General features: G+C 39.0%; 1 protein-coding gene across 8 annotated transcripts in view; it reads left to right on the forward strand.

Moving 5' to 3' along the window:
* Nucleotides 1-12857, forward strand: part of MPP7 (MAGUK p55 scaffold protein 7) — a 303608-nt gene that overhangs the window by 213047 nt on the left and 77704 nt on the right. For 5 of the 8 annotated variants that reach the window (XM_040451103.1, XM_040451107.1, XM_040451109.1 and 2 more), the window contains 6 exons: nt 2060-2134; nt 2348-2544; nt 3036-3100; nt 11565-11585; nt 11688-11699; nt 12707-12748. In XM_040451103.1, the coding sequence (XP_040307037.1) occupies nt 2060-2134; nt 2348-2544; nt 3036-3100; nt 11565-11585; nt 11688-11699; nt 12707-12748 (412 nt within the window). The remainder of the gene's footprint in view (nt 1-2059; nt 2135-2347; nt 2545-3035; nt 3101-11564; nt 11586-11687; nt 11700-12706; nt 12749-12857) is intronic. The other 3 variants (XM_040451106.1, XM_040451110.1, XM_040451104.1) reach the window with 2 other exon arrangements.

The following is a 12857-nucleotide window of genomic DNA, read 5'->3' on the forward strand; positions in this document are numbered from 1 at the left end:
TCTCTTCTCTTCTCTTTTCTTTTCTTTTCCACAGCAGAGCCCTGGTGTATGAGCACACCATTGACAGTAAGCCTCAGAGATATCCCCCCATTCTCCTGTCTCTCTCTCTCCTTCCTGCCTCCTTCCTTTCCTATCTGCCTGATGCTGTCTTCCTCTTTGCTTTCCTCCCTCATTCTTCTCATATATGTGCCAGATATTCAGTGCTGTCACAGAGCTGACAACTTAGCAGGGATAACAGATGTTAAGAAATAATTGCAATAGACCTACCCTATGACCCAGCAATAGCACTGCTAGGAATTTACCCTAGGGATACAGGAGTGATGATGCATAGGGGCACTTGTACCCCAATGTTTATAGCAGCACTCTCAACAATAGCCAAATGATGGAAAGAGCCTAAATGTCCATCAACTGATGAATGGATAAAGAAATTGTGGTTTATATACACAGTGGAGTACTACGTGGCAATGAGAAAGAATGAAATATGGCCCTTTGTAGCAACGTGGATGGAACTGGAGAGTCTGATGCTAAGTGAAATAAGCCATACAGAGAAAGACAGATACCATATGGTTTCACTCTTATGTGGATCCTGAGAAACTTAACAGAAACCCATGGGGGAGGGGAAGGAAAAAAAAAAAAAAAAAGAGGTTAGAGTGGGAGAGAGCCAAAGCATAAAAGACTCTTAAAAACTGAGAACAAACTAAGGGCTGATGGGGGGAGGGAGGGAGGGGAGGGTGGGTGATGGGTATTGGGGAGGGCACCTGTTGGGATGAGCACCGGGTGTTGTATGGAAACCAATTTGACAATAAATTTCATATATTTAAAAAAAAAAGAAAAAAAATATTTTGAAAAAAAGAAATAATTGCATAAATGATTATTTAAGTACAGTTACGATAAAGGCTAAAAAGAGGAATAGACAATGACATGAGAGTATATTAAAGGGAGACCTGTTCTCATCTGACATGGTCAGAAAAGAATTGCACGTATTGTTTTTGCTTGCCTTAATGCAATTAGAATGGATGTCTTTTTACCTTTTTTTAAAAAAAAATTTTAATGTTTTTATTTATTTTTGAGACAGAGAGAGACAGAGCATGAACAGGGGAGGGGCAGAGAGAGGGAGACACAGAATCGGAAGCAGGCTCCAGGCTCTGAACTGTCAGCACAGAGCCCAATGCGGGGCTCAAAATCATGGACTGCGAGATCATGACCTGAGCTGAAGTCAGACACTTAACCGACTGAGCCACCCAGGCACCCCTCTCTTTACCTTTTATTTTTTATTTTTTTATTTTTTAAAAAACTTTTTTTTCAACGTTTATTTATTTTTGGGACAGAGAGAGACAGAGCATGAATGGGGGAGGGGCAGAGAGAGAGGGAGACACAGAATCGGAAACAGGCTCCAGGCTCTGAGCCATCAGCCCAGAGCCTGACGCGGGGCTCGAACTCACGGACCGCGAGAGCGTGACCTGGCTGAAGTCGGACGCTTAACCGACTGCGCCACCCAGGAGCCCCTCTTTACCTTTTAATTAAGCTATTACATTTGGTATTTTACTCACTGACCAGAATTTAATAGCACTGGATGTTCTTCATTATTTTTTTCTGATGAGCCTTGCAGCTAATATATATACAATTGAATCATGTATTTATAACTGCGTTGCTGACAGTTCAGGTATTTTGACCCTAAAAACATGGATGCCGATACTTAAATGTAATAGCCTGAACCTTGCACATCATCTGTTCTCACCGTATAATATTGTCTGTAGAAGGCACTGTGCATATTCTGTGTTGCTATGAAGTTGCTCAACATGGATGGTAATATGTTCATTGGCATTTGAAAAGTGCACAGGAGGTAAATGTGGATTTGGTGTTTCATGTTTTTTAACTTGACAAACTTGAGTGCTTTCTCATATTACAGGAATTTCTACAAAAATAGTTTCCTCAGTTTGGTTTAAGAGTAGAAACCCCAAGCTTGTAAATTTTCAGAATCATTCCATTTTCTACCTTTTTTTGCCTGCCTTCTCCTTGGCTCTACAAGTGTTCTGATAAGTCTTTCCTCTGTTATCAGGCTCAGTCTCAGGGAGCAATTACATTTAAGATTATACCCAGCATCAAAGAGGAGACGCCGTCTAAGGAAGGCAAGGTAATCATTACTTAAGAAGCTTTTGGGTTTGTTTTGCGGGGCGGGGGGCGGGCACTAACGTTTTTCCTTCTAATACATATCCTCTTTGTCACAGCAAGTGGATTTTAATAATCTCTTTTTAAAAAAAGTGTATTCTTAAATCAAAGGAGAATGTTGGCCCCTCCACATTTATTTTTTTTGTATTTACTCCTTTTAAATGAAACTTTCTTCCAGATGTTTATCAAAGCCCTCTTTGACTATGACCCTAATGAGGATAAAGCGATTCCATGTAAGGAAGCTGGGCTTTCTTTCAAAAAGGGAGATATCCTTCAGATTATGAGCCAAGATGATGCAACATGGTGGCAAGCGACACATGAAGGTGACGCCAATCCCAGGGCAGGCTTGATTCCCTCAAGGCATTTCCAGGAAAGGTGAGCAACTGGTGCACCATTACTGGGCTTTTGCTTCAAGTGACCTTTTGTTCTCTGCAAAATATCACTCGAGGATAGTTGTGATAAAATAAGCACTGAAACCTTGCTTCTGAATCCTTTATCCCCCCCCAGGTTTGGGTTTCTGTTTTGTCTAACTAAGTATGAATAATGACCAAAAATAACACGACGGTACCGGGGTCATATTCGGTTTTTGTTATGAAGCAAATGGAAAAATAGCACATTAATATCCGAAGCTGTACTGATGTGAAAGATGGAAAAAGAAGAAGAGTGATTTGGGAGTGGGGAGGATTTCTAAAACTTGGGAAGTTAGAGGACTCATTTTTTAAATTTGAATAGATTGCGTTGTGTCCATTTTTCCCCTGGCTTCCCGCTTTTTTTTTTTTTTCCTTGGGACTTTTAATATTTTGGTGTTATATTAATCTTGGATCTGTACTGAAAATTGATAGGCATTGACCTTCTTTTTCCCCCAGGAGATTGGCTCTGAGACGACCAGAAATATTAGTTCAGCCCTTGAAAGTTTCCAACAGGAAATCATGTAAGTTTGTTAATAAAAATGCAGAGTAACCAAATCTTGCTGTTTATTTTTGACTATTAAAGCAGGTGTTTGTGGTAGAACGAGAGCTCGTATTGCCCTGTGATAGCTTTGGGGTCATCGTTTCATGGCAGCCAAACAAATAAGAAATTCATAGTAGAATATTGAAGTGAATCTTTGGAAGAGAGGGGTGTTTGCAGGGTTTATAATAAACCCATGGCTCACACTTTAAGAAAATAACTACTACTCTCCTTGGCTCCTGAATGTAGGTGTTTTACAAATGTAACCTAAAGTGCAACTCTTTGATTTCTCCCAAGCTGGAAGGTTTGGGGAGGATACTTCTTGGTCAAATTAGGGGGAGAAAACCCACCACTCTCTTGGGCACAAAGGCTCTTGTGCCCAAGAACCGTTGTTCTTCTTTCTTCCTTGCTTATCCAGAAATCACAGGAACTCTGACCTTTAACCTGCCTGTTTGGAGTTGTTACGAGACTAGGTTAAAACAAAATAAGAGCAGGAAAAGGACGAGGTAGGATTACTGAAAAAGATAGTGTGGATTTAGATGCCTTTCCCCCCCCCCCCCCCAGCCGCCCCCCCCCCCCCGCTTCATACTGCCCTTCTCTCAGCTTCTCTTTACTCCCCACGCCTCACCCCTGTCAAATCCCCATCCCATAAATTCCCTACTTCATCTCCTCTAAACGTTTCCTGGTTCTAGGCATTTTCAGAGTAAAAAAAGCCTTTTGTTTTCAACACAGAGATTGTACATTAAAAGGCAGAATGCACAAATAAATGGTCCTGGAATTTTACACCAACATCTGGTTTTAGTATTGTTGCATTTTTCACATCTCCTGTTATTTCTGTCAGTTTGTAGACGCGTATAGCCCAGGAATTACATTATAAGAGAGCCAAACTACAGTCGAGTATAAATCTCACAGAGCAAGCAAATACTTCAAGTGGAGCACGGATTCAAAAGCCTGCTTGTTCTTGCTCCGTTAAGTCTGGGCAGAAGGAAAACACACTTGTCATAGAATGCCACATGGATTGTGACATCAGAAAGCTTACAGCTTAACCAGAATGTTGCATCGTTTTTAAGTGTGATGAATTTTCGCTGGCAGGGGCTGTGGGGTATCCACCTGACTTGCTCTTTGAAGGATTTCTAACTGGGGCCTGCCCCCTTCGAAGATATTTGGTGCATATGGGATAAAGTGTGTGTAACTGGAAAAGGAAATCGATGTAATTCTACTTGAATCTGAATCCATACTCCCAATTTGTTTGAGTCTTAGGCAGCTCAGAAATGTCTAGTTTGATATAATTATGAATTCTCATTTAGTGAAAGTTTTTATAAATATGTTTCTTTAAAGAACTACACAGAGTAGGTATGTATTGTCTTTGTAATAACCTCAAACTGGTTTTAGTATAAATGTGTGTGAATATGAGAGGGGTTGTGTGTGTGCGTATGTGTGTGTTTATGTAGAGGTGTTAATTTAATGAATGGTTTTTGTCTGTTAATATGCCTAGTTTTTTATATGACAATACCTTAATATTTGAATCTGAGAAATCCTTATTCCAAAATTACCTAAATACTTTTATCTGAATGTGTTAGGGTTTTTTGTTTTGTTTTGTTTTGTTTTGAGGGGTTTTTTTCCTTTCTTTTTCTGCCTCTTAAAAATACCATTTAGGAATGTTCACTGATTCTCCATTCACTTCCATCTTTTCTCTTGTTTTAAAATTAGACTTGATTCATGGAGAGACACATTAGTTGTTCTCATCTACAGATGTTCTCTGGTTTTAAATAAAAACAAATCTGGTCAATATTATCCAGATCACTAGCGAATAGAAAATATGGCCTTATTCAAAGAAACAGTATAGTTCTATGGAGATTAAATAGGAATCTAGGACTATTATTATCAATTAAAATTCCATTTGAAGGGCACCTGGGTGGCTCAGTCAGTGAAGCGTCTGACTTCGGCTCTGGTCATGATCTCACGGTTCATGAGTTCGAGCCCCACGTCAGGCTCTGTGCTGATGGCTCAGAGCCTGGAACCTGCTTCAAAATTCATGTCTCCCTCCCTCTCTCTGCCCCTCTGCTGCTCACATTCTCTCTCTCTCTCTCTCTCTCTCTCTCAAAAATAAATAAACATTTAAAAAAATTAAATAAAATTCCATTCGAAGTTTTTTTTAATGCTGTCTCCTAAATCTCTGAACTCAAAAGTTATGCCAAAATTATTATACTGGTTCTTAACATTTTTAAAGTCATTTAAAAGCACTTTGTTTTGTAATCTGTGTATTTGTTAGTGATTGTTTATATAACTACACTTGTAAAGGCCATTTGACCTAACACTTCCTGGACTTCAACATTCGGTACTTGGATTTTTAGGATAAGACATCTATCATGCTCTTTGCTAAATTACAGAATAATGCTATGAAAAAAAATAAAGTTGATATAAAATCTTTTATTTACATGACTTTAGGGTTTTTTTTAAGTTTATTTTTTGAGAGAGAGTGAGAGAGCGAGCGAGTGGAAGGGTTGGAGAGAGAGGGGGAGAGAGAATCCGAAGCAGGCTCTGCACCGTCATCATGGAGGCTGATGAGGGGCTCGAACTCACTTACTGTGAGATCATGACCTGAACCAAAGGGGGATGCTTAACCAACTGAGCCACCCAGGTGCCCCCTTATTTATATGACTTTGAATAATAATTCACAGACTAGGTGTTAAGAAAAGTTTCTAACTTAATGTAAATGTTTTTAAAAGAATTCTGTCATGTTGGTGTTTATACGCTTACTAAAAAATAGTCACGTTGATAATTTTCTGTACTAAATTTTACAAGTACACTTAAAACCTAGGAGATAGTGTTAAACATTGAATTTTAGGATGATGACTCAGGTAATACATATCAAGTTGGCCAGTTAACTTTTTTCACAAAATAATTGCTTGTATTACTATGGGTTTAGTCTTTATTTGACTCACAGTGTATCATCATAACTAAAGTTTGCATGGAGGAAAAACTCTGAAACTAGAGGGCTTCAGTCAATGTCAAGATAGAAACAGAGGATCCAGGACTATTATCTTTGCATTTATGTTTCTGCTACAGCTCTAGACCCTGGCTCCATGGTAGATAAAATCAAGAGCCAGAATACTGACTTCTTCAGACTTTAAAGCTGGCATTCTTGTGCAAAACTCTGTGGTAGTCCTCTTTGGTGCTTGGTTATTTCCTACCCCGCACCTCTTTTTTACAATTTATTTTTTTAATCTTTATTTATTTTTGAGACAGAGACAGAGACAGACAGAATGCAAGCAGGGGAGGAACACAGAGAGATGGAGGCACAGAATCTGCAGCAGGCTCCAGGCTCTGAGCTGTCAGCACCGAGCCCGATGCGGGGCTCAAATTCTCAAGCTGCGAGATCATGACCTGAGCTAAAGTCGGATGCTTAACCGACTGAGCCACTCGGGTGCCTCTGGTTATTTCCTCTCCTTAAGAATCATGGCATATCTAATACAGACTGAAAACATAGGCCTCTCAAAGAAAATAATTTGTCCCTTGAAATTAAACATTCCTGAAAAATACGAACTCTTAAAACTAGAGCGTAACTAAATCTTAGAAGCTTGAGAGAGGGACTTCTCTCCTCTACTCACCTCCTGTTTTTTTCGAAGAATAGTTTACCCAACAAAGACATTTGTCATGGAAGTCTGTGTTCCCTCCTTTCATCTGATGATAGGTTCTTACACAGTGGATTTACATTAGTCACGGAGAAGAGCAGACCTAGAAGTATGATAGGCTTTCTGTGACACAGCCAACTCAAAGATTATTACATGAAAGATACAGGTTAAGTGTTTTGGAAATGAGTTCAGAGCATATCTTATTGTCAAGTAACATACAGGAGTAGTTTTCGTGATTGACGTTTGACAGCTTGCAATTCTTGTGTCGCTATAATTTAAAGTGCTCTATATGGTTTTCTGCCAAAACCTTATTTTTCATAGTTCAGCTGCATGTATATAAAGCAGTATGATATCAGCTAACATTTAAAAAGAAACAGGATTTTCTTTAATCAAAATACTGTCTGTTCCCTTTTGTTGAAATTAAACTTTATAAGTTAAGAATTGTCTTCCTAACAGTTACAAACATTAATAAGTTTGACCTCAATAGTATATGACTTCTTTCTTTCTTTTTAAAATGTTTATTTATTTTGAGAGAGAGAGAGACAGAGCATGACTGGGAAGAGGAGCAGAGAGAGGGAGAAAGAGAGAGAGAGAGAGTATGAGAATCCCAAGCAGGCTTTGCACTGTCAGCACAGAGCCCAGTGCGAGGCTCGATCTCATGAATCGTGAGACCATAACCTGAGCTGAAATCAAGAGTTGGATGCTTAACTGATACAACCACCACAGTGCCCCATAACATATTTAAATCTGGTTTACATGGTATTCAGAAAAGGCTCTTCTTTTCTGAAATACACTACTGAAAGTAGTGTATTTTACAGGAGAATACTCCAGTATGATCTTCATTTACAGTAATTAATTTCCTTTTCTAGTTATCAAAGCATAAATACCTGAAAATTTCTCATACTGGTGATTGAATAATATGAATTTAAAATTTTTCTTTTATAAAACAGTTCTTTAAAATGCTTTAATTTTTTTTTAATGTTTGTTTATTTTTGAGAGAGAGAGGGAGACAGAGCACGAGTTGGGGAGGGGCAGAGAGGGAGGGAGACACAGAATCCGAAGCAGGCTCTAGGCTCTGAGCTGTCAGCACAGAGCCCCATGCGGGGCTCGAACTCAGGAGCCATGAGGATCATCACCTGAGCTGAGGTCGGATGCTTAGCCGACTGAGCCACCAGGTGCCCCTATAGTACTCTTAAAACCCAGAAGGTATGATTTTTTTGACCTTTTAAAGATTAGAATGTAAAAACACAAAATGCCATATTTAGAATTTGTTTTAGCCAGTTGTGGCTGCTGTCATGTGGATACAAAAGAAAATATTTAATTGGAGCCAAAGCCAATATTTGTTTAATTGGATAAATACTTAATATTGAATTCAAACAGGATATAACTGAGTTCATTCAAAGACAAGCATTTTAGGGATTGAAGATCACAATCAACCAACAGCACAATTTAAATGTTTTAGTTTTAGTTTTGTTTTTTATTTTTATTTTTGAGAGAGAGGGAGAGAGAATCCCAAGCAGGCTTCACACTCAGTGTAGAACCCGACACGGGACTTGATCCCATGACCCTGGGATCATGACCTGAGCCAAAATCAAGAGTTGGATGCTCAACCGACTGAGCCACCCAGGCACCCCTGCCAACAGCACGATTTAAACACTGAGTAAGCAAATGAATTCTCTCTCCATGGTACCAGTATCTTGGAAGGCCAAAAATTTGAGAATAATATACATAACCGTACTCTACAGGTTGTTATAATACAACTTTTCAAGTTGAGTAAGCTCCTTGCTCTTGGCATCTTAAACAATGCTTATTTATTATGTTCCTACATAAACTTAACTCAGAAATTAATAAGTAGATTGCTTATGTTCTTATGTTAAATTTGTATGCCTGAAACTTTGGCAAATATTTTCTCAATACTGGTGGGGTTTTAAAAAATAATGAATGTGGCTTTTTTTCCCCTAATGTTTACTGCTTTTTTTGGGGAGATGCCGGAGGTCAGAGTTTGTGTGGACAGAGGTGGAGATGAACTAAGCTGTAAATTGCATGTCTGACCGCTCATGCCACGAGATGGTTGAGCTGACGGCCTAGTTATTGTTGCTCACTTTTCATCTCAGTAGACTGTGTTCTACTTCCATAAATGAAGATGTTGCTTCTTTTTTTTTTTTTTTAATTTTTTTTTTCAACGTTTATTTATTTTTGGGACAGAGAGAGACAGAGCATGAACGGGGGAGGGGCAGAGAGAGAGGGAGACACAGAATCAGAAACAGGCTCCAGGCTCTGAGCCATCAGCCCAGAGCCTGACGCTTAACCGACTGCGCCACCCAGGCGCCCCATGAAGATGTTGCTTCTAAAACACTATCAGGGTGTGTGCGTTTAGCCTTTCCATATGAAGGGTTCTAACGCCATACTGTTTCTTGCCTTTTGTCGTGGGGACCCAATACCATGCAGGTAAGAAAGAGTTGCTTAACAATTAGAGGTGTGGTCACTGGTCGTGGATTATTACAGACTTTTAGGGAAGATTGCATAGGGGCAGAGCGGGGCATAAGAAAGCAGCTTCTAGGGTAGAGATTTAACTTTGCCCCCGTAAATGCTATCATACCTATATAGACACAGTTTCTCCTCTTGTCAAGAGTATCTGACATTGCTCTACATAGAGTAGCATCCAGCAGCGTGGAAAATTTCCCCCTGCCCTGTTATGTTGAGCTCGTCAAATGCTCTTCACGGGGGCCTTTCCAGTCTGTTCTCTTTGGCCAAAATTACTCTTTGTGACCCTGTTGGCCTCTCCTCGGTGATTTTTGTAATTCTCCCATCCAGCTCTTCAGTGTTGATGTGGAGAGTGGACTCCTGGTAATGCTGGGAAGAGTCTCCTGTACCTCTCTGGTCAGGAGACACGCACTTGGGTGGTTCAAGCTTTGGGGGAGGAGGGGGCGAGAGGCTGGTGTGCTGGGAGATGGTGGGAGTAGACAGGAAAATTAAAAGAAACTTACTTCATTTGACCTCTCCCCTGACTTGTATTTCCTAGCCTGAAGTTAGAGTAATTTAAAAAGTGATTTTGGTGTGATTGGTATAGTATAGTAGTTAAAAACACAGACTCTGGAGCCAGATCGTGTGGGTCCACACCCAAGAGTGTTTTGCTTCCCTGTACCTCTGATTCCCATCTGTAACCTGGAGATAATAGCACTGGCTTCAGAGTTGTTGGAGAATTCAGTAAGTTTATGCATTTAAAGCACACAGAACAGTGCCTTACCATAGTTGAGAATCCTGCAGTAATCCCAAGTGTCTTCTGGGATCAGCCTTTTGTATATTTTCCTCTTTGTTTGAACTTGCTAAGTGTTAAGGAAAAGTGTTCTTTGCTTTTCCTGTTGGATGTCTATTAAGCATGATGCTTGCTTGGATATATATGCACGTGTGTACCATGCAGAAAATGTCATTCTCTTCCTACGTAAGAGTGTGGAGGAAATACTCTTCTTCTGAGAATGTACAACCTTTTATTAGAATATGAAACATACCATACTCTATGTGATATGGCGATGTTTGTTTTTTTGCACGTGTGTGTGTGATCCATGGCTTTTGTCATCTGATTTACACGACACTGTTTCTGTAATCGGGGTGCAACACTCAGTCCTGTTGTTCCTATCAGAAAACATACTTTCTGTTTAACAGTCCACTTAATGGTGGCGTGTCTGAGTTTGCAGATTGACCCATCTGAAGCACAGCTTGTGTTATTTCCACTAAGCCTAGGTTGCTTGGCTTGTCCTAATCCACATTGCAAAGTTTATTATTTGTTTCCTGATAACTTGCCTTAGATGTACATGGCATTTCACAGCTACTAAGAAATGAGTGTAGACAAACTCACAACTTGGGGTGACTTATCATATGAGCCTGAATAACACAATATGCTTGTCATTTTTACTAATGCTGTTCAGATAGAACCAATGTAGTTGGAGGACCCATAGGTATTTGAAAGATAAAAATAAAATGGTGCACATTCTCTCCTAAGTGTTTCCTTTGGCACACTCTGCTGTTTAGAGAGAGAAGTGAGCAGAGAACTGTCCTGTTCATTCTACAAGGTCTCATAGCAAAATATGCTCTCCCTTGACTCATGGTTACATTTTGCTGCTATTAAATTGCCAGATTTTGTTTCCCACCTTTAACCGAAGGTGAGTCTCCTAAGTCAAACGCAACTCTTAAATTTCTGTCCTATTAGTAACGACTATTTTTTAGACTGTTTTTTTAAAAATACTTTTCATCATGAGGAGGGCACCTTTTGGGATGAGCACTGGGTGTTGTATGGAAACCAATTTGACAATAAATTTCATGTATTGAAAAAAAAATAAACAGTAGGATGCGTGATCAAAAAAAAATACTTTTCATCAAATAATATAGACAAAAAGAAGTAAAGGGTTCTGCCTGACTCACTTCATATTTGTAATAAGTTGATAATTGCCAGAATATTGTTAAATTTATAGGGTACCTAGACATTTTAAGGGCATTTTAAGGGTTGTCTAAGTATGCATCCTATGTATTGAATAGATAGATTAGTTTACAGACAGAGCTGTGCTATGAAGATAATCCCCTGTTGAAGGTGTTATTTTAAAAAAAAAAAAAGTTTTTTCCTCATTATTTTTCCCATTTGGGCACTTAATAAGCTGAATGAAGGCTTGTGCTTTTACTGCTTTTGGTATACACCTTCTTTTTAGACCAAGACTCCAGTGCAGTCTAAAATGTAGGTTTTCATGAATTCTATTTATTTGTTGACTAACAACTTTGAAATATTTAAAATACATTTTTTTCCCCTTTGGCTTTTCTAAGATGTGGAAACAGTTGAGTGTGGTAGGTGGATTTTTTTTTTTTTCCCTTAGATGCATCTTCTTCCTACTTTGTGTTTTCTGCACATTTAATCATTTGCTTTCTCATTTTCTTTGTGCTTCTCAGAGGAAATTAAAGGTACATGTATAAAAGTTTCCCTGGAGTAGTCTACTAATTTTGTTTAGTACACATCTGGGCGGATTAAATTGAACATAGCAAGTAGTTTATAAAAGATTTTGTACATCCAGACGTCCCTCTTGACATTACAGTAACTGAAAATCATGATTGGACTTTGTTTTAGAAAGAACTGCACTATTTTTGTTTCATATAGCAGAAATATAGAAAGTAATCTGCAATAGTACGTTGTTTTATCCTCTGCCAATAGTCTCAATGCTGTTCAAATATATCGACATCCTCACTTTAACATAAGGATGTCAGGGGCATCTTCTCAACTATTTGACGTCTGCACAAGCTGTGTTCTCAGTTCCAGAAGTACATTGATGCAAAGATTAGGGTTCTAAAGCAATAAGTGCCCCGCTACTTAAATTAAAATTTGAAGATACGCATAACTCAGTTTTCATTTAACCCCAAGAAATAATGAGTAGCACGTTGTTTGTTTTAAACTGCTTTCCTCTGTTCATTTTTCAAAGTCAAAATCAAAATAGAAATATTCTGCCTTTAGTTCTTCCCGACACAGAATGTCTTCCCATCAAAAGAAAAGACTGTGTCTTCGTTGTAACCTTTCTCTCTAATCCAGAGAGCCGAAATAAGTTCTGTATTTTACATATTATCCAAGAGCCTGATTTACAAAAATAGGTTCACTTTGGGGATCCAGTGTGGTGATTTTCTTACCTGTGAAAAGTAGAAACATCGTAGGCAGACCTTGTATAATTTCCTTGGAACTGCATCAGGTAACCCCTGCGGAAGGTTAAAAAACAAATCGCATGATGTTTTGAAACATGACTCGAAACTTAAATATAAAACAAAATGTTTTATGTTTAAGAGTGGCATTGTGAGGGCTGGTTGACGCTGTGCTTTACAGAATCGTTTTGAGTGATTTATTTTTTGCATCTGTGGCTGGGCTTCTCTAACTGTTCTGCTTTATTTCTCGGCTTTTGTTCTGTATGCTTTTACCCTCCATCCAGAAGATGCTGAATATGCTGGTAGCCACAGTGGAACCTATATAGGTGAGCAATCGGTCATGGAAGAGGATTTCTTTCTTTCTGTTGCTTTCTTCAAAACCACGATGTTGTTTTATCTTAAATGAGCATATCCGCCCTAGCATGCTCTGATGTT

Source organism: Herpailurus yagouaroundi, unplaced genomic scaffold, assembly GCF_014898765.1.
Source record: "Herpailurus yagouaroundi ecotype Mexico unplaced genomic scaffold, PumYag 203, whole genome shotgun sequence".
NCBI classification, from domain to species: domain Eukaryota; kingdom Metazoa; phylum Chordata; class Mammalia; order Carnivora; family Felidae; genus Herpailurus; species Herpailurus yagouaroundi.